The sequence below is a fragment of the Alosa pseudoharengus genome, unplaced genomic scaffold (genome assembly GCF_046254945.1).
Source record: "Alosa pseudoharengus isolate Yale_2024_CS ecotype anadromous, Long Island Sound unplaced genomic scaffold, YU_APseudo_1.1 YU_APseudo_1.1_scf_5, whole genome shotgun sequence".
In the NCBI taxonomy this organism is placed as follows: domain Eukaryota; kingdom Metazoa; phylum Chordata; class Actinopteri; order Clupeiformes; family Clupeidae; genus Alosa; species Alosa pseudoharengus.
In genome coordinates, this window is record NW_027468837.1 from 5,885,955 (window position 1) to 5,908,645 (window position 22,691).

Below are 22,691 nucleotides of genomic sequence, written 5' to 3' on the forward strand. Positions count from 1 at the left end.
CTCTGTAGGCTAACTGCTGCACAAAACAGGAACTCACCTGAGCTCACTCACCCTGACCCATGCAACAATCCTCTAATAGGCTAGGCCTACTTGTATAAAGGACCACTTATTTACTCACTATTTTTCACACACACTCTAGAACCACCTGTTCCATCTCTGCAAATGTATGCCTTTTAGACGTTAGCCTTCCAGGGTGCAGGCAACATGTTAATTTGGCATCCTTTTTCCTTAATTCACAGTCCTCTGAATTTCCAAAAAAAAACCTACACTATTGTATTTTGTCTTGAACTTACACTTTTGAACATTAAATATATCCTAAAGCCAATCACTTGAATAACTTTTGAGGTTTGAAGAAAGTTGCTTGCATGGTTGCTGGCTTGTCGACTCCTGTCCTGGTGACTTCGTCCCCACGTCTAGAGGTGACTGGTAAGTTACCGCGATATGATGCTGGATGTGTGTGTGTAGTTGCCACATGGCTCATTTCCAATGAGAGGCGGTTGAGATCACTTCGCGGCGACAGAGGCTCGGCAGTTGCAAGTTATCCCTCACCCGGTTATCAGATCTCATCGCCACAACTGGGATCCTCCTTTATATAGCCTACTGAGCCACAAACAAAGCGCCAGCATCCAGCACGGAGCTTGAATCCTTTTCTCTTTTCTCCCTCCCTTCTTTCTTATTTTGCCCCGGGTCAGGCTTAACTCTCCGTTGTCTTGTGAAGCCAATAGCGGGTGGTCATCGCGTGAGCCAAGGAGTTTTACTGTACAACCTATATTGGTGAGTAGACTAATATGTCTTCATCTTGTCAAGTACCGCTTTCATCCTCCCTGGCGTGGGAAAAGTCTACATTAATCTTGACTTTATCTGAGGTCTGACAATCTACTTGGATTGACTGTCACACTGTTTAACTGAATGAGGTTACAAGATACACTTCACTGTTTTCCCCATGACCTCTCATATTGCACAGGGCTCTCACTGTGAAGTTCTGAATGCGTGTTTGGTAATTATTACGAACTCAGAAGTTATTTGAATGTCATCCTGTATTGGTACATGAACTGTAATCGATTTTTTCAGGCTGTTAGAACGTCATGACAGCCGAAAAGACTCTTCCCATTATAAATGGAAAACCAGATGATGCTATGGACGCAGAGGCTTCGAAAACCAACTCGGTGCGCAGCAATGACCAAAAAGTGAACGAGAGGGGACACTGGAACAATAAGATTGAGTTTATACTGTCCGTCGCTGGGGAGATTATAGGACTTGGCAACGTATGGAGGTTCCCATATCTTTGTTACAAAAATGGAGGAGGTAAGACTATTCATATGTAACTTTAGTTGAATTCAGATCATAGCCTACTCCTTGTAGGTATCACTTCCAAAATTCCTTGTAGTAGGTATCACCTCCTTCTTGCACACAACTGAATACAACTTTGGATCCATGCAACAAACTGACTAGGTGAAAATATAGTGAGTGTGACATGATGTGACTGTTCCTTGAATGATACCTTTCCTTGACTCTCCCATTCAAAGCATAACTGGATAGTCAGCAACCTTTCTCACATGCATTTTTTTTATTATTGCACTGAAAGTAGACATTCATAAACATTAATATAGTTCATGTATAGATTATTCAGTGATGAAATCCCATGCAGTTTGTTCTTTGTTGTGCATTACTCATCATTTGATTGATGAGCTGCACATTATTTGTACATCATCTTATGCAGGCAAGACAAGGACATTTTGATGATGATGATTATTATTATTATTAGCAGTAGTAGTAATACTAATAGTAGTGGTAGTGGTTGTACTACTACTAGTAGTAGCGTATTAATTATGTTTTTTTTTTTAAATGTATATTCATAATCAGACCATTAATAATAGAATTTTGTTGTGATGTGGGGAATTACTGGTCCATAGGTAAGGTAATGTTGACTTTATACCTGCCATTGGACACAAAGTTTGTTATGTGTCATTTAGTACAAACTGTTCTAGATTTTTTAATTGTTTAACCTAACTAGTTATCTATGGGGCATAGTGAATGTTTATTTGTTTTGGGGCACAGAGGGATTTGGCTGGCAGTCAGCTGTCATCTACATTCATGATTACCTTGTATGTTCATGCATCTGTATCTTTTCCCCTTCAGGTGCTTTCTTTGTGCCCTATGTCATATTCTTTGTCTGCTGTGGAATCCCAGTGTTCTTCCTTGAGACAGCCCTGGGCCAGTTCACTAGTGAAGGAGGGATCACGTGTTGGCGAAAAGTCTGTCCACTATTTGAGGGTATTGTCTGAGTGACAGTGTTTGCAAGTCCTGTTGTAATTGCCTTAGGGCTGAACGATTAATCGTTTTTTTAATCAAAATTGCAATATGAACTTACGCATTTTAGCAAGGCCGCAATTGATGGAGCTCATGACTCTGATTATTTGGCCGTATTTTGCTACTTCCTGAGGCAACACGATAAACATGTACCAGCATTTTAAAACCACTATAGGGAGCAATAAAATGAATGTACAGCAAAAAAGACAAGCAGAATTAGTACTGGTCTTACTCAAAAAGTCATATTTCAGAGTCATTAGTAATTGTATTATATAGTGAATATTAAACTGAAGCTTGACTTCACAAACCATATTGCAATATATGTATATATATGTTTTGTATACCTCTAGTTAAAGCAAAATAATGTTTTGGAAAACAAAAACAAAAGCAGTAGGATGGCATATTGACTTGGAATGTCTATCCTTTTCACAGGAATTGGATATGCAACTCAAGTCATAGAAGCTCATCTCAATGTGTATTATATCGTCATCTTGGCCTGGGCAATCTTCTACCTGTTCAACTGCTTCACAACAGAGCTTCCCTGGGCATCATGTGGCCACGAGTGGAACACTGGTGAGAGGCATTATGAGTGGCACATGTCCAGTGAGAGGCATTATGAGTGGCACATGTCCAGTGAGAGGCATTATGAGTGGCACATGTCCAGTGAGAAGCATTATGAGTGGCACATGTCCAGTGAGAGGCATTAGGCCTACTGTATGAATGGCACATCTTCACCGGCTCCACTTGGTGTTTTCACTGTGGGGGGCCTGAGTGTGACTGTCACTGAAGTCTAATAAATAAGTCATAAAGCTGGAAATTCATTACAGGCCTGCTAAGATTTATTGATTCATACCTGTGGTTGCATAACTATCAGGTAGATCATTGTTACAAGCTAATTCATTGGCAGCATCTGAGTGTTTAAGTACAAAATGTTAAGTTACAAAATGCCTACTTTAATATCTTTCTTGCATGTATTCTATAGAAAACTGTGTGGACCATCGGAACTTGAGCGTTCACAACTTCTCCCACCCTCATGCCACCACTCCAGTTATTGAGTTTTGGGAGTGAGTATTAATAACCCTCAAATACACATTGATTACAACTGAGGTGTAACAAATTTAGTCTGAGCTGCAACAATGCTTTTTGCAAGGAACATTTAATTGTGGCGTTCAGGAATGGCTGACATGCTAATGCCAAGTTTCATTAGTCTTCCCAATTATTCCTTTCTCATCACACATGACATATTTGTGTGGCCATTGTAACAGAAGTGGTATTTTTTATAGCCATCTGAGGTTTTGCTTCACTCAAAAAGCCTGTAGTGTGACATGGAATTTATGCTGATTTTATCATTTATATTCCTGTGGGATGGGGGGGGGGTGTATTCTCCTTACCTAAGGCTATGTTTTTAACAGACGTGAGGATGGCAGAAGTAACAGAATGCCTTTGCCAGGATTGGCATGAGCTCTGGCATGGTGATCATGTTCTGCCTCACATTGCTGCTTATTATTCAGCAGAAATGTTTAACCTTCCTCTCTGATCATTTGTAATTCATGCTCATGTCTGTTGTCAACAAGCATCAAAAGGGCACTTGCACAGCTAGAAATGGTATGGACACAAATTTGGCGCTGTTTGCATTGTTTTTGAGCACAGAATTCCTGTACAGTTGCCAGTGGTGGACAGAGAGGAAACAGTATCGCCATAGCAGGCAGGCTGCTTGCACGGCTCCCAGACTGGCGTAGTATTAATGGGGCATTGCCCCAACAGTGGGAAGGATCTGAGCTGTCACAGTTGAGAGAAGTGAATAGAATAGGTTGGTTCCACGTGGCTCCTGTCCAGGCTGTGGAGGATTTCCAAGAACATGTCAAAAATGATGAATGCCATATTCTACCAGATACAAAGCAATTTAGTTATCAGGTACTTACCGTACTTGACATTGTTACCTTGAATTGCTTGAGATTGCTTGCTTATTTCTCTTATGATGCAAAGCCTTATGACTTGCCATTGTATCATCCAATGTCTTTGATGGACCTCTGCTTTGATGTGGAAACTGTGTGCATTCTTCTTATGTTCTTCTCATGTCACCAACACAAAATGTATTTAATTCCCTTAATTCCTTGCAGGCGGCGTGTGCTTAAAATATCCAGTGGCATTGAGCACATGGGGAAGTTGCGCTGGGAGCTTGCACTCTGTCTGCTAGTGGCATGGATCATTTGCTACTTCTGCATATGGAAGGGGCCCAAATCCACTGGAAAGGTAACCATAGGTGCTATTCGTAACAGCACAGTGGTAATTTAAAGAACATATTTTTGATGGTTTTGGGATTAAATGACATAAAGAGCATGCCATTCCATATTTCACCCATCAGAATTCTGTGTGTACAAATATCAGTAGCAGCTTCTTAGTAGTTCAGATTGATGCTACTTTAATATGTCTGCAAGTATGTCTGAATGCACATTGTGAATGTACATTGAGTGAGCACTTCACTGACACAGAAGAGTGGACATTACAGTTTCTTTCTTATTTGAATGGCTATTCAGTACAGCTGTAACAATTAATCCATTAATCGATTAGATGTCTACTGTTAAATGAATAGCTAAATCAATCAGTTTATTTTGCATGTGGACAAAACAGTGCTTTTGTGAATGTCATCTTCGGCTTTGAGAAATGCAGATTGACATTTTCTTCTCCAATTTCTGACATAGACTAAACAACTTATTAATTAATCAAGAATCAAGAAATAATTAACAGATTAATCAGTTAAAATTAAATAATTATTTTTAAATAATTCTTATTTGCAGCCCTACAATCTAGACAAAATCATTAACAAGGATGTCTTCATCCATACGGTGACGATGTATTGTTGCAGTTGTACACTGTTGAGGCCCAGTATTTATTCGATACAGCTCCTGAGTTTTGAACATTTTGTCATGGAGGATGTAAAATCCCTGCCTGTTTTTCTACACCATGCTAGAGGGTATCCGCTGGGTGATTTTCCTGCACATCTTAATGGATATAAAGACGTAATCAACAGCTGGTGTTGCCCATTCAGAAGCTTAGAGACCATGGTGGCTGCTTGACTAGACTTGTCTTGACTGGAATAATCCAAAGCAGTTTTTGAACAAGTTGTAGATTCTGTGTGGACAAACAAAACCAGGAAAAAAGCCGGGAGCCAATAGAGATTACCTTGGAAGGCAAATTGAACCCCAATGGAACAGTGGTAAACTTAAACACCCCACAGGGACAAACCTTTCCCCTTGAAAACACCAGGCTTTATCCCTGTCTCTGGAGCACAAAGGCCAAGACTGGCCTTCCTCTACCTTTGCCTTGTACCTAGAATGCACCACATCAGAGAACTCTCCATTCCTTTGCCAAGCCGCCGAAACTCAGTCACTAGCCTTCCTCTGGATGCTATTCTCTTTGCAGCCTTTAAGAAAGTCTAACAGATTCAATGAGGCAGAAAGAAAGGCGAGAGAAAAGAAGAGGGATGTGTGAAGAAAAATAAATGGGCTGACATTGTACAGGTCCTGGAAAAAAAGAGCCTCAGCAGCAATGCCTATATCTCCTGAAGTGTCTTTTGTTTAGACATGAAGCAACAGGAAAGAATACTCCTGCATGGCAAGGCTTAGCAGCCAGTCCAAGATTGATTTCTGTATTCACTGGGGGAAAGTAGAGCGCTCATGAGGAGCATGCAGAGAGCTCCCCCTCACTTGCCTCCTTCCCTTCTGTGAGGAATTACGACAACAGGGGAGACTTTCTTTTTGCCCACTTCTTTTTTGTGTTGGGGACACTATACAGATCTGAGCATTCAGGGGCAGTGGCTAAGCTGTTTGCTTCAGGGCTTTTGTGTGCCTGTTTGCAAGTGATTCTCACATAAGCCAGCACAAGATTTATGGCATTGGGTTGATCTGTAAATTTCGGGGGCTTAGTTGTTCACCCATGAAGAGCTAAGATAGGGTCAGTCTCTGTTCGCAGGGCAGGAAAGTATAAGTCCATTCATTTAAACAGAAAACCCAACCACACAAACGTGCGGAGCCATAGTTTACTGTAAATGCAGCAACAACATTATGTTTATTTGGCCAGTTGAACGGTTATTATGACACACGTTAAATGTAAAATAGCTTTATTTTGAGACTTTTATGAAATGTTCACTTTATAGCTTTTTAATCCGTATTAAGGTGGACTCCAAATATTTGTTAATGAATCAAGAAAGCATCTTTGTTTTCTCTGGGCAGAGATATTGTTCAAAATACAGTAGAACGACCCAAGCCAAATAATAGACGTATAATTGGAAGTTGCTTTACCCTACATTTTCCCACACTGCCAACTCTGTTGGGCTCCTTCTGAAGGGAAACTGGGCAGAAGGCTTTTGTGTCCAAACCCTGTCTTGTCTTTGCTTGGTCTTGAGTGGATGCCAGGGGTAGAGGGACCTAGGGCCGCCCCCAAGGGTGGTTTTGTTCCTGTCACTAAAAGAGCTTCGAAATCTTGAGCAGATTTCTAAGGAATCATGAATAGTCTCCTGCAAAATTGCTAGAAGTGCCAGAGCCGACACTCTTAATAGTGTGAGGACTCAGGCAGTTCAAATGTGTTAGTGGACTTACTCTGTAGTAGTCTAGCATCTCCATATACAGTAACATTCAGTGGAAATAGTAGGGAAAAGCTCATGTTACAGTACTTGTGTGTCGTTAATGTGTGTGTGTGTGTGTGTGTGTGTGTGTGTGTGTGTGTGTGTGTGTGTGTGTGTGTGTGTTTGTGTGTGGGTGTGTGTGTGTGTGTGTGTGTGTGTGTGTGTGTGTGTGTGTGAGTGTGAGTGTGTGTGTGAGAGAGAGAGAGAACGTACCTGTATGTTGTTAGACATATGTTGTGTTGAATGTTCTTCTGCACCAAACATGTTGGATTCGGCCTCAGTCTCTTCCCTTCTTCCCTCATCTTTCATTCTGCTCTCAATTAGGCTTTCAGAAAAGAACCTGGTTGCTTGGCACCATCATTGAACATTCCTTAACCCCTTCCGTTCTTCTCAAGAGCTTAGATCTCCCTGCCCCACCATTGTGAAGTCCTTAAACATGGCCCATAGTATTTGAGCTACATTTAAAGAGAAGAAAGGCATAATGTTTGGTAAAAGGGGGCTGTAGTAAAATCAGCAGGAGAAAGCAGCAGATCACCAGGCCCCAGAAATCACATTTACGCTTTGAATGTAACATATATGTGATGCATACACCCAGTGTGTTTTTCTTAGTCATTTGTCCTTTCAAGAAAATGAACTGTGTGCACATTGTGCCTTGTTTTCCTTAAAGATCAAAAGTCCTTTTAGGGCTATGTTTTGTTTAATATATCTAAGTTTCCTTCAGTTTAATATATCTACATTTCCTTCAGTAGGCCTATTAGTATTTCCATGTTTACCTTACCCATCATAGAACCTTTGTATATTGTAATACCATTTGCAGTTGAAAATAAGCCTCATAAGTCATTCTATTGCCACTATGCGCTGTTACTGTTAGCATGCCATGCTTTCAGCAGCATATACAATGTTTTTGTTAGCATAAAAAGGGATAAAGTCCAGATATTGCCCAAAAATTGTTTTGCTACCTAGTACATAAGGTTTTGGCCCAAGCTGTTAGCGTCTTACACTTTGAATTGTATAGCCCATGTTGTTTTCAAATCAATCCTCAAAAGACATGAACTTTCCATTTTCAAGGTGGTCTATGTCACTGCAACGTTCCCATATGTCATGCTGCTGGTCCTGCTCATCAGAGGAGTCACCCTTCCTGGAGCTGCCAATGGGATTAAGTTCTACCTCTACCCTGACATCTCACGCCTGTCTGACCCACAGGTAGGTCCACCAACATGGCGTCATCATTTTACTCCTTTCCCCTTGCAAAGTTTCATGTAAAGAAGAAATTGTTTACTGCACCTGTCGAGATTAGAGTATAGTAATACACTAGAAAGTCAGTAAAGTTCAGTATATTTATTTGCCTTCAGATAACTCAAAAAAACAGAATGACCTGATCTGTTGGTTGCAGACACCTGAGGTCGCTAGGCAACAGTACTGATATTGCCACTGCTTTGTGTTTGACAGACTGGTGCCATGGATCTGATGGATATTATATTATGTCCAATAATATTTTGTTGAAAGAAGTACTTTATACTGTGATGCAGACAGTATGTGTAAGGACTGTACATTTATTGCTACTATCTGCCGTTACTGTTAGTTGTTACTAGTTGCGCTGTTACTGTTTATTGCTTTGATTCATTTTGTTTCCATGAGTTTGAGTTCCATGAATTTCAGCAATCAGCCAGATCTTGCCAAATTATTAGATTCATTAAGGCCAAATACATACTCTGTGTACTGCTATGGCAACCTGTGCCTGTGTCAGGCTTATGTGTTTACAACTAAGGATGCATTGGGCGTTCTTGATTGTTTAGTGTTTAATGGTTTGTTTTGTTCATGAGATATCATGATAAACATCATGATAATGTTTCTACTGGATCTAATACAACACAAACTGAAGTCATTACTGACCAGCATGTTTCCCTAGATTCTCTCAGTTTGACCTATTGGAGTAGAATGGCTGCAATGCTCTGTAGTCTGTATGTACACATAGTACAGTGTACACAGCATAATGCCATACAGTACATGTGTATTGTCATTAAGAACCTGTGGCATGAACAGGCAGCATGAAGAGTGGGCTGGTGGCACCCAGAGTGAACAGATTTGTCATTGTGCTTTGAAGGCTAATTAAACATTGGTTTCACAAGCTGACTCTGCCAAAACAGCAGCTCTATATCACTGAAGTTTTCCTTGCACTTGTACATTTTCATGGCCTTCACTGTTTAGCCACAATCCACAAATTAGCCCTTTTCTTTGTGAAAATTGTGCTGTGGTTTTAGTGAATGTAGTGGTGGTTAATGTCCAGGCTATTCTCTAAGGTTTTTCCACATAGTAAGGTCTCTCTTCATCTGAGAGGATATTTAATAGTAAGATCATCACAGTGAAGCATTAGTTTACCACAGAAACTTTAAGAATGAGTAGTTTTAGTTTTCTTAGCCATGGAAAAACTAGCATGTTTTAGCCCAAACTTTTTGCCATGACCAATTCAGTCAGCTTGAGTACTCTACAGACAAGAAAAAAGCACCGGTGGTGGTTGTGTGCAGAGGGCATAAATGAACATCCCCTTAGAAAAGATGTTCTTGGAGGGACACTAGCCTGTGTTTGGGAGGTCAGCAGGGTTTCCACGGTAACACTCTGGGGAAGGAGAATACTGCAAGTTGTCAATTGTTTTCTTACTCGATAAGATTAGTGGCTCAATGGTGATGTGGGGCCATTTTCAAAGTGATTGTAGGTGTTTTACCACAAACCTAACAGTCTCACAGGAAAAACATTGCAGTATGATGTTGATGATGTTTGCATTACACTTTTATGGTCTTGGCCCGAAAACATCTTAAGTATCTTTTAACTTACCAATTAAGGATAAACTCCTAAAAATAATGGGCATGTCAGTCTTAGCTTTGGGCAGTTGGATGATTGAGGCTTAAATGGACAGTCTTGATTCAGGTGGGTGAGGGTGACTGGTTGGCTCAGATAGATCAGCTGAGGATCTAAGCACTAAGCAGACTAGTGTGGCCTGCCTGAACTCCATCTGCACTTGATATTGTCTGAATCAATGTCCATATCAACATCTGAAGCTTGTAAGGGATGCAAAGGATGTCACCAGCCAACCAAAAATCCATTTAGTGCTGAAACTGAATTTAATTGAATGTTTGATTGTAAAATGAAATCTGTCTACACAAACATGTCATCAGATTTTAAAAACTGTGTGAGCATGCTAGTGTATTCCAACCTATGTAACATGGTTATTCATTTCTTTGTTTGTCTGTCTGTGGTGGGCTATATTTTCGAACACCAACCGAACAGCAGTTATCATTTTGTGTGCTGCAGATTAGTATTGTTGTTCTGGATTGTAAAAAAAAACAGAAACAGAAAAATAACGCTCAATACCCTGCATTCAATTCTGTCCAATTAAAAACATGTTAAAGCAACACCAAAGAGTTTTTTGTACCTTAAAATAATGTTTCCAAAATCGTTTCAGTGGTTCATCAACTTGTAACAGGGTGAACGGCAATTCTGCATTCGCTTCGAGGCCCTCTATCTGCTATAACCGAACTATGTAAGTTTGCCAGATCGGGTAGCGGATCTGTAGTTCGATGGAATGAGACATAAGAAACTACAAATTTGACTTGCATCTGATGTCGCAATACATCGTACTTTTATCATGCAAAATATTCTACCTTGTCTGTGGACATTGTTATTTTCAAAGCCGGTGCTGGATAAACAAATAGCGTGTGTGCAACAGAGGGAAAGTTCTTTGGTGTTGCTTTATTAGCATCTCCATTATGGACTTACAGTAAGACACAGTATATCTAAAATAGATACATTTTTATTTTCCCTAGCCATGAAAATGGTTAGTTACAAAAGTCTGACTGCTAACTACACTTTCACTTACCAAATATTTTGGCTCACACCTTATTTTCTTTTTTCTTTTTTCTCTTTTGAGATGAGACGTGTCTTATACCCTGGATTAGTTGAGTATTTAATTGTGATTGGTTGTATTATTATATTTTCAAGTGTCCATAATAGCCATGAAGCAGTAAGAAGTTTGCTGGGTTTGTTCTTCCATGCCAGTTCTCCTCAGTCTTATGCTCATTACTATCATGTGCTGAAATAACAGTGGAGCAAACATTATAGTACTACATTGGGAATGACAGCACATTTTCCTGTCAATGAAGCTTGTTGTTAAGGGACTGAGTAATATGAGTGCAAAGTGTAACCTATATTTCGGCAGACGTTTGAAACAGACATGCGTTCTGTCCTGTGCCCTTCGAAGGCCAGGTGTGTGTGTGTGTGTGTGTGTGTGTGTGTGGAAAAACACCCATATACTTGCAATATATCAGTGCCTGTTTTCTAAAAGTGACTTAATATTCAGTACTATTAGTGGTTATGGTTCTGCACTGGTCACTGGAGTTGGCCTACTAGTGCCCACGAAATGGTAGCAGGCTTTTAATGAACCACTTTGTTCTAGTGCAACTGATGGACAAGCAGAACAAGTGGAGCCCAGACAACGCACCATTATGTAAGCAATAGAATAGGGTTAGGGTTAAACTCAGGGCATCCCATCTGGAGACATCCAAACTCCCTTTGCCAAGGAGACAAAGTGAGGGGCTGGCTGGTAGTGTCCTTGTGAAGGCCAATATGTCAAACTGATATCCTGTGTTATACAGTGTTCTGACGTGGTTATCTCCTTGCTGGACAAAAGATTCACTTGTTCCTGAACAAGCATACTTAGAATATTGTTGACATTGTCTTGTCTTGTGGTTGGTTTTGTTTTTTCAGGTATGGGTTGATGCAGGGACTCAAATTTTCTTCTCATATGCAATTTGTCTTGGCTGCTTAACTGCCCTTGGCAGCTACAATGCCTACAACAACAATTGCTACAGGTACCTTTGTCTCATTACACCTTTTAAAATGAATCCCAGGTCAAACAACCAGCTGCTTCTACTGTGTACACAAGCTGTCTATCTGACTTTTTGTAAAGATGATGATCCAGGTGACACCACTCGGAATGACGGACAATGATATTTGTGAGGAAGTGGCATCAATTCATAAATTCCTAAAATATCATTGTTGTGATCTCTCTTGGCAATAGGGATTGTCTCATGCTGTGCTGTCTGAACAGTGGCACAAGCTTCCTCGCTGGTTTCGCCATCTTCTCTGTGCTTGGCTTCATGGCCTATGAGCAGAACGTGCCCATTGAAGCAGTGGCTGAATCGGGTGAGTGCCACTTTTCATCAGCTCTAGATCGTGTGCTATGATGGAATGTAATAGCATTTTACATAATGGCAGTGATGGTTCAGAGGCTTTCTTACGATATGACTTATTCAAAATCAAACTGAATGATTTATACTGCCAGAGCAGGATTGAGTCTCCTCGGGCGTTGTTAGCGAGGGACAGGAAATGGCAGTGCCTCAAGCAGATGGGGGTTCAGTTGGGATTTAATCCTTCTTACCTTCATGCTTCTCTGTCTCTGAGCTTTTTTGCTCATCAATGTGTTAGTTGTGAAAGAAAGCTCCATTGTTTTAAAACAAATGTTATTTGAAGCTGTGGCCATTATTCTTGCCGTTCAATGTGGAGTACTGTACTGTAGAAAAAACACTCTTCCCTTTTTCCTATATTTTAGGTTATTTACAGGTTAAATAAAATAAACATATTTTCGGTATTGGACATTTATCATTTTGATACATATTTGCCATCACTATAATTTCATCTTGTGCCAGTGTCCTTGGAGTGAGTGATTGACAAATTAACAGATATGTCAACCTAAATCTTAGGGCCTGGACTGGCGTTCATTGCCTATCCCAAGGCGGTGACTATGATGCCCCTATCTCCCCTGTGGGCTTGCCTCTTCTTCATGATGCTCATCTTCCTGGGCCTGGACAGTCAGGTGATACAGTATGGTAGTTCAATGGACTGACAGATACCTCTTTCAATTTATTTTCAAATTGAGTAGTCAGTCAAGTTTATTTTCCTCCAACCAATGATGTCCCAGGCATTTTACACTTAAATGAGAATGAAACTAGGTCATTTATAATGTCTGATGTTGCACAAATGCAAGTTTTGTTGCAGGTTTTCTCACAATATGTTTTAGATAGATAGATAGATAGATAGATAGATAGATAGATAGATAGATAGATAGATAGATAGATAGATAGATAGATAGATAGATTGATAGATAGATAGATAGATAGATTATGTTGTTTTTCTATCGGTACCACAGTATTTTGTGCAAATTGACACACTCATGTTCCAGTGCTGACCAACACAACTAATATACACCTGTGTTTCTTCTATTTCTCTTGTTCAGTTTGTATGTGTGGAGAGTTTGGTGACAGCTGTGGTGGACATGTACCCCAAGACCTTCCGAGTGGGCTACCGACGGGAACTGCTGATCTTGGGCATGTCCATAGTATCCTTCCTGATTGGATTGATTATGCTGACAGAGGTATTTTGTAGGACTTTAAAGCATGCATGCTCCAGTCCTGTTGCATAGTTCTAAACGTTCTGCATGGTTCTAGAGACGCACAGTCCTCAAAACTAACAGTGTAGACATTTTCGGCTTGTTGCTGTACCATTTCCTTGCTTTGTCCTATTATGAAACTATCCACACTTGAATGCACTAGTGGTGATCATATTCATTCTGCAGACCTGCTGATGTCAGATCAAGTGTAACATAGTAGAGTTGCCATCTAGTCAGAAATGAAACTCATTTACCCACCATTTGAAGTCTTTGTTTTCCCTCTCACCCTGTCTGAAGCTGAAATTCCATGTAAAGGGATCAGAGTGATTTTGTGCTTACTTGACAGTGTATGCTGCTCTATGCTGCTCATAGGGCTCAGGCAGCGAGGAGTAGAAACATGCATCACAGAACCAGCGAAGGCTTTCAGTTGCTTTAAAGTTCAGTCAGGTGAACACTCCCACAGTATGCCCCTCCACCATCAGGCCCTCACGTGTGGTCGTCCGTGGAATCGAGATCTCTGTGCCAAGCGGAAATATCGGGCCTGTGCCTTTTCACTGAGCGGGGCTGTTACTATGGCAAGCTGGCTGGCACAGATAAAGGGAACACTAGCAGTAGCAGGAAGACAGTGAGAGCTTGAGCCCATGCCACCTATCGTGTTGGCGCACACTCAACTTCTGCTCTCCTTATGTAATCCCTGTGTCCTCTGATATGAGCCCTACCCTGTATCCATGCCGACGTCCCACATTGTGTTAGAACTTGATTTCACTGTCACAGTTTATATTTGAGCTCTGTGTAAGCAGGACAGTGCTCTATACGCATGCCTGTTCATTGTTTGTGATCTGATGTACATTGTGACATGAGAGGATAGTGATGCTTTAGTACCAAAGCATTGTCTCATTGGCATGTTCCTCTGTGCTGATCCCATTGCTGTCATGCTCTGTTAGGGCGGCATGTATGTGTTCCAGTTGTTTGATTCGTACGCGGCCAGTGGAATGTGTCTGCTATTTGTGGCCATCTTTGAGGCCATCTGCATTGGATGGGTTTACGGTAAGCTTTATCTCATCCTGTTTAACATGTATGGCTTACATTATGCAAACCATGTGCACCTTGATTCTGTGAGAATGAGGTTCAAGTTGACCTTTGTCCTACAATAGCAACCACATATTATTGTTATTATAATGCCCCCTGCTGGTGGTAAGCCTCAGGTACATAATGGCACATAGTACAGTGACACCACCTGTGGTAGGGTAGGAAAACATTTCAAGCATATTGTGTTTATACATGATGTTCTATAAGTGTTTCATATCACATATGCATACTGTTTATATTGCAAATCAATTGTATCAGTGAAATGGCTAATGGTAGTTTTTTTTTTATTATCTCAGGAAGTGACAGATTTTACCTGAATATTGAGGATATGATTGGATACAAGCCAGTATTTCTCATTAAGTGGTGCTGGAAGATCCTTACTCCTGGAATATGTGCTGTGAGTTTGTGTTTAGTTACCTGTGTATACAGTATATGTATGATTACTCTTCAAATATTACACACTCACAAAAAGTCAGGGATATTTGGCTTTCGGGGGAAATTTCAGGACAAACCTAAAATGTGACCTTGTCTAAACCTTTGAATGCACATGTCCAATAGTTCAATGTTTTAGTACTTTCTGTACTGAAACATTAAATTTCACCTGAAAGCCAGATATCACTAACTTTTTGTGAGTAGTGTATATTAACCACATGTACTGTAACTCAGATATACAGTACTGTACATGGAAATGTTTCAGATGCATTATTCACACGTTCATAATCTCTCTCTCTCTCCCTCTCTCTCTTCTCCCCCCCTCTCTTCTCGCTCTCTCTCCATTTTCTCTTTTCTTCTGTCAAACAGGCAATATTCCTGTTCTTTCTGATTAAGTACAAGCCATTGAAGTACAACAACGTGTACACATATCCCAACTGGGGCTATGCCATTGGCTGGATCATGGCTCTCTCCTCCATGATCTGCATTCCCCTGGGCATGGTCATTAAGATCTGGAAGACAGAAGGCACTTTCTCAGAGGTGAGACAGTCACAGTGTCCCTACTTGATTTTTTGTACTTTTTTCCCATTCATTTATTTGCCTGTTTTTAAAATCCAGGGGCCTCATTTATAAAGCGTTCTTACGCACAGATTTGATATTAGACCGTGCGTACGCTCAAATCCATGCCAACGCTCAGATTTATAAAAACCGTCTTTGACGTGGAAAAGTGCTTATCTCCACGTCAGGTTTAAACTTGACGTACGACCATTTCCTTGTGGTAATGCCGGGGTACTGCAAGTAATCTGATGTCTAAGTGCGATGCATTTTCAAAATTCCAAGACCAACGATATCATGTATTTCTTTGCCATATGCATGATCAATATCAGAAGATTTTTAAAGACGTTTTTGGACGCAGCTTAATGTTTAATGGTTTGGCATAAAACTGCTAATGAGAACTATAGCCCACTTAAGAAAGTGAAAAGACGTATAGCTTACTTATTTCACAATATCTAAAAAAAAACCCACCAAGACCGACGATAAAATAATTGAAACATTCTTACAGGTGATCTAGTATATTTAGTGTTCTCACCAATCTAATATTGACCATCAAATGTCCAATTGCCCTCGTTTAGGAGAGGAAGGCATTCAAAAAGGCATTCGAACAGTTTGATAATGTTGGAGGTTATTGTGCAGTATTGGGAATATAGGATAGTATTTGATCATACAGTTTTGAATGTTAAAAGTGAATAAACTCTTTTGAGAGGTGGATAAACTCTAATAAGAGGTGGGTAGGCCTAAACTGCGTTTACTCGCGTTTAGCCTCCACTACATCCTAATTTGCGCTCATAGGTCTATTCCCAGCTTCGTAACAGAAAGGTAATATTTGACTGTAAGCTATACAATGTAGGCTATAGATATTTTATATCATATATACTGTAGCCTACACAACCAAGGGATGGAAGTTATCCTCTGAAAGCAGGGCATCTTCATATTAAGTATTGCGTCGGAGTTGCGTAAAGAGGTGCAGAGCGCGTACCTGTTTGCTTTTTTTGACTGGCAGTGCCCAAGATCAGATGACAATACGTGAGTTGAATAATGTAGGATAAAATATAAAGGTAGGCCTAAAGCAAACAATAAAGGACAATGTTTAAGCCATTGGACATTATTGAAAGAAAATAATAGCAAAGAAATAGCAATGAAAAATGACCGGCGAACTAGCAAAAACATAGCCTACCCTAAAAGAAACGTTAAGCCTACATGACATATCACGCTTATAATTTAGTCCTCTGTTTTGTAGGCTAAATCAGCATATTACCCTGGGTCATATTGGAAACGTACAGTAGCCTACTGTACCATAACGTATAGGAATATGCTGTAGGCCTAGAGGTCTTTCCTCCATAAGGTAGGCCTACCCAATTTTTTTTTCTACAAAGTAGGCCTAAACATACTAAATGTTGATTATTCACATTACTGCAAGCAAAAGGAATGAAAGCGAGCAGAAATGGACATGAATGAAGATCTCTTTCCAGAAAGCTTTGCTGGAAAAAAACATAATTAGTAAAGCTATTCGAACTGACGCATATAGGCTAGTTAACATCAGATGGCATAGGCTAGGCCTATACTAATGTTTTTAATATATAATTTTACATAGGCTACAGCTTTTAGGCCATTGATTTCATTAAAACATATGCTAATGATATTGATGAGGGGGTGTTTACAAGGCGGAGACCTAAAACCATCCTGCTGCGCACAAGTTGATGTTCATTTGTGATTTATAATGGGCACACCTGGAAGGGTGGCATACGCACGTTTTTTTGTGCGTACGTTCGTTTTCTCTGAATCACACGTACGATCATTTCAGAAATTATCTAAGATCAAATGAAGGATGATTTCTACGCAACACTTTTATAAATGAGGCCCCAGTTCATTCATAGGTATTTACCCTTGGCTTATCTTTCAGTTGTGTTTAGAAAAATGGTCAATACTGTAGGTCTCCACCAAGTGTGTCGTGAGATGTGTATTTGTAATTATTTGTGTGCTGTGCCCTCTTCGATTCCCATTTGACGCACTCTTGACAGCTTTTCTCAAGGCATTAAGCGATGTTTGATGGCAGTGGATGGAAGCTGTCAGAGCCAAGTTACTCTTTAAATTGCCTTGGAAGAACTGGGCATCTCTTGAGGCACTATATGACAGTTAGAGATAAAGGTGAAGCAGCATGGCTGCCAAGATGCTGTGATACAAGAGCACTAGCCAGACGTCAGACTTTGGTGTGTGTGTGTGTGTGTGTGTGTGTGTGTGTGTGTGTGTGTGTTTCAATCAATGGCAAAACAATGTAGTTTCTCCCAAGATGACCTCATGTCATTCATTGAAAGAGGCTAAACTTCAGATAATTTATAATATCTTTTTAAAGCATGATTGCTACCACATCAATCACTTCATATTGCATTTAAGTATCATTCTCTTCTTTTATTGAAATGACCAGGTTAAAAAATGGAGCATGCTGAATCAGAATGTATTTCTGCACTTTTTTTTTATCTAAAAAGACTATAAAAAGGAAAAAAAATTTCCATTGGTTCTTTTAAAATGTTTGTAGTTATCTATTCATTGGAAATGATTGAAACGATTTAAAGATTTAGTCATTTAGAGTTAAGAAACTGAACTGCTGTTTGGGCGTGCCACTGGTTCTAAATGAGTGTTCTCTCTCGTGTCTCCAGCGTATTAAGAAACTGACCACTCCGAGTCCATCCCTGAAGATGAGAGGAAGGCCAGGCAAAGTCCCCTATGCTGTGAATGACTGTGATGCCAAATCTAAGATCTCAACCATCACAGAGAAGGAGACCCACTTTTGAGCAGGCACTGACACAAGCCAATGTTGCCACCACCACCAATGTGAACAAAAGATTTAATGAGACATTACATGTGTGTGTGTGTGTGTGTGTGTGAGAGGAAGTATTTACTGTGTGATTACCTTACAGTATATCCCACATCTCGCTTCTTTTGCACAAACTTCATTAACACATTAATTTCATATATAACATCATGACTTGAGTTAATAAATATATATTGTATTTGACATTGAAGAGAATATAGACTGATAAAAAACTATAATTTTATTTTTGTCAATAATGTGTGATACTAGCAAGCTTACTATATATTTAGGAAGACACCAATGTCAAATATGCTATAAAACTTTTCACTTCTTAGCCATGTGCTGTATGCTTTAGATAGCTGCCTAATGAGTTTTGAGTCATCAAACCATTCCAAACAGCACCATGTATGTTGGTGGGGAATTTTTCGTAGTGAATCTTTCAAACGACCAGAACTAGCTATCCCCTGTCGTAGTGCTAGCTGTGGCTCGCAGGGCGAGGTTCACAGTCTCTCTTGCAGAATGTGGGGCTGCTGCAGTTGAACAGCGATTAAATGGAAGTGGAGTGATGCTGGAGTGAAGCAGTTCATGGCTTCCTTTTGGCTGCCAAGCCTGCTTTTCTAGCTCACTTGTGTCCTCTACCGCTGCACTGCCCCTGGCCATGACACTGCTGTGGCCCACTGCTGCCTTGACTGTGCTGGGGCACGTCATCATGAGACACAGAAGGAGGAGGTTCTGAGAAAAGACATCACATTGTCTCAAACTCCTGATAAATACCTTCAGTGGAGGGCCGTGTCAGGTCTATCATATTGTATAATAGCAGATGTCTCACTGGGGAGGTTGGTTGTGCGGTAGATGGACGAGTAATTGCAAAGCAGTTTCTACATTGTCAGTGGCTGAGCTGGTCTCAGCAGCCTGTCATCACTCTCAGCATACACGCATGTCTGCAAATCACTTTTCTAAATCAAATCGTCTAGTGAATCGTCTAGGAAAGGCATGAATGCAATCACTGCTTAATTACTGGTTCAGTTTAGTTTGCCATATTTCCTTTTGGAGCTCCATTTGCTTTGTCATCTGTGATTTTAAAGTCAGTGGTTAGAGGATGGCAGAGGCTTCAGGTTAGAGCTGTGATTGGGAAGCTACTGTGACTCTCTGTTTTCATGCATGCTTTATTTGGAATGGTCTGCTTTATCACCACATCTTCATGTAAGTTTGTGCAAGTAGACAAATGTGCATTTAATAGATTGTTAACAATTAAGAATGGTGTATATTTTACATTCTGATAGTTTTATGCATATTATTCTTTGGAACTGAAAAGATCTTTCATGAAAGATTTTTGATATGTTGTACAACATGTTCTTATGGAGTTTTTAGAGGTAGGATGCATATGTTGTATGTACTGTTTACAATGAATTTGGTATTCACTTTACATGAGAATTGTCTGCTTACCCATTTTTGAAAATAAATTTGAAAGAAAAAAAATGTCGGTCCAATATTTTCATTCAATTGAAATACTTAATTGGTGTATAATTCAGTGCTGTCATGGGCCTTCATTCACCCTTTATCTTTCACATTTCACCTTATTTGATGTGGAATGAGCCACTAAATATGCACTTTCATCTGATCAGTTTTCTAATTTCCCAAAGCTAGCGTTGCCCTCAGTGTGTGTGTGTGTGTTTCAGTTTCAGTACTCTGGCCTGCAGTCAGATTAGCTACACGTCTGGTCAGCCTCATCACATTTCATTGGGATGTCAATTGGTGCATAGACAGGACAGGATAGCAGTACCCTTATAAGAGCAGACTATAAATATGGCAATGTAGTATTAGTTAGCTGGTTGTCACCGGGGTGCAGCGCTAGAGTTCAGTAGGGTGACAGCCGCAGGGAGGGAGAAGCTTCCTCTGAACCTGCTGGTTTGGGTGCGGAGAGACCTGTAACGCCTCCCGGAGGGGAGTGAGTGGGGAGAACAGTCTGTGGTTGGGGTGAGAACAGTCTTTGATGATGCTGCACGCCTTACACAATCATTGTTTGCCCTGGATGGTCTCGACGGAGGGAGTGAAGGACCGGTGATACGTTGGATAGTTTTCACCACCCTCTGCAGTGCTTTCCGGTCAGAGGCAGAGCAGTTGCCATACCATACTGTGACGCAGTTGGTGAGGATGCTCTCGATGGTGCAGCAGTAGAAGTGCACCAGGATCTGAGGAGACAGGTGGACCTTCTTGACAATAGTGTTAGAGCCATGTACATGCTAGCAGACTGATTTGAAATTGGTTCAGCGTACGATTCTGAAATCAGTATCAAACTGCCCACAATCCAGACCTACCATTTTGGTATTTTACACAGAGCAAGCCATTCCTGCAAGCTCTCATGGCACTGCTGTTTGCGGTGTGTCATAGAGAATACGGCAAGACAAACACAGCTGACAACAGGAAAAAAACAGACTTTCACAATTTTTCTCAGCTGAAAACACACGTCATTTGAGGGAAATAAGCCATATAATAAAATACTTAAATGACCTAACAAAATGTAAATCCAATCTTCACATGATCAAATGCATAGCTGCTCACCTTTCTGTGAGAGGCTTTGAAATGCTTTATGGCTCATCAAAGGATATCTGGCTGACGCAAAGGTTTGCATTTGGGGGGCAATGGTGCAGTAAGCACGTGCAGAGACACCTGAGATGGGGGTGAGGTTTTTGCAGAGTAAAGGCAGTGATAATTCCTTGGCAGTGAAATCAGCAGAAAGGCACAGTGCTGCCTTTAACAGCACAGCGAACGCTTAATGGAATGCCAATAACAGCTTGCAGAGTTGATAAGCAGGGCATACTGAGAGTCAGGCTGGGTGGGGGGCATTGTCAAACTAGGATGAACTCACACACACTGATTGCTGTTGAGTGTGATTGCCCCTGAGCCAAGTAAAGACCAGGGAGAGAGAGAGAGATAGAGAGAGAGAGAGAGCAAGGGTGAAAAAGAATGAGGTAATGGGGGGAAAGAGGGGAGAGAAAGTAAGGGAGGGAGAGTGAGGGTAAAATGCCATCTCACTGAGAGGTTATTTCAACATGATTGGCATTATTAATACCATAGCAACTCCTGCAGGAAGGCAGGGAGGAGAGAGAGAGGGAGGACAAAATCATTCTGTCGAAAATGCTTCACTGTATCACATAATTGCTGCAATGCTTTATCTCTCCTGTACAAAGTTTTTTTTCCTGTGTAAGTGCTTGCTTCATATAACTCTATATGTATCCGAGTTGTATACCACAATGCCGGGATGATCTTCATGGTCTTAACAGTGATGTGTTTCCTTCATGATATTCACAAACCATCAGCCAAGAAATCCACCACAGGCTGTTTACTGAGCAGCCACTTATTCCTGTTCTCCTTTCATCTCCATAATGATACCATAGCCTCCTTTTGTTCTCATTATTTCAGGCAGGAGTCCCAGAAGGGCTCTGTTTTTTTGAAAAGCTAGATTTGATTATGAGATGATTATTCACATGTCACTATTACGGAATCCTGTTGCCCCTCTAGACTCATTCACTGACTGCCTGTCCCTACACATCTCAGCCTACCTGCCTTCTGCAATGGGGCTGTGTGTAAACTGATTTTGTAACCAAAAATTTCCACAATAGCTGGGTACGTAAAATTTACATTCTTAATCAGTATATCAGGGCAACACAGATGAGATATCAGTCTTTTTGATTAGTCTTTTTGAGTCTCATTGAGATGACCCCCCCCCCCCACACACACACACACACACACACACACACACACACACACACACACACTTGCCTCAGAAACCAGGTCAGCTTTGGTATGAGGACACCACTCCCCCACCAAAAAAAGAAAAGAACGAATGACAGCAAGAAAGAAGGGATGAAAGCAATCTCCTCTGCCGGCAATGCACTGCTTTTAAGCAGCCAGGATGGGGGGGGGGGGTGTATTTCAGTATTCTTGACTCTTCCTGGTTAAATCCACAATCTCTGGGATGGGGAGTTATACTGTACTTTTCTTTAACCAATTCTGAGGGGTTGTGGCTTGTAGGTATAATACATATGGTACTGCACACACTCATACTCATACAAATTATTTATTAAAACATCTACATATTTGTTCACATGGCATCATATGGCTGGGCTAAATGGACGTGCACAGTGGAGTATGGCTAACCACTAGTGCACACTAGAGATCAGCAGAGGGCAGCACACTCAAAAACTACCTTTCCATCCACTCAGTCCTGGCACACTTCAACTGCCTGAAGTGGCTACATCAAAGAGACGTATGCGCTGCTATTTCCCGCTGACATTTTAAGTATTTAATTTTACATTAAAAAGGTTTCAGGAACGTCCCTCTCTGTTCAGTGCCGTGAAATGATGGCCAAGTGAATTTCAAAGACACTCCACCCAGCACTATTTGGAATCCGGTTTTAGGTT

The 22,691-nt window shown here is 40.7% G+C and overlaps 1 protein-coding gene across 1 annotated transcript; it reads left to right on the forward strand.

Moving 5' to 3' along the window:
• Nucleotides 1-1,085: 1,085 nt before the first annotated feature.
• Nucleotides 1,086-18,280, forward strand: slc6a11b (solute carrier family 6 member 11b). The gene is made up of 14 exons (XM_076269017.1): nt 1,086-1,305; nt 2,140-2,274; nt 2,743-2,883; nt 3,293-3,374; nt 4,431-4,563; nt 8,003-8,137; nt 11,696-11,799; nt 12,009-12,133; nt 12,691-12,803; nt 13,224-13,361; nt 14,321-14,423; nt 14,762-14,862; nt 15,267-15,437; nt 18,113-18,280. Exons 1-14 carry the CDS (start codon nt 1,086-1,088, stop codon nt 18,245-18,247), a joined length of 1,836 nt encoding a protein of 611 aa, XP_076125132.1. The 3' UTR covers nt 18,248-18,280.
• The last annotated feature ends 4,411 nt before the right edge of the window (nt 18,281-22,691 follow it).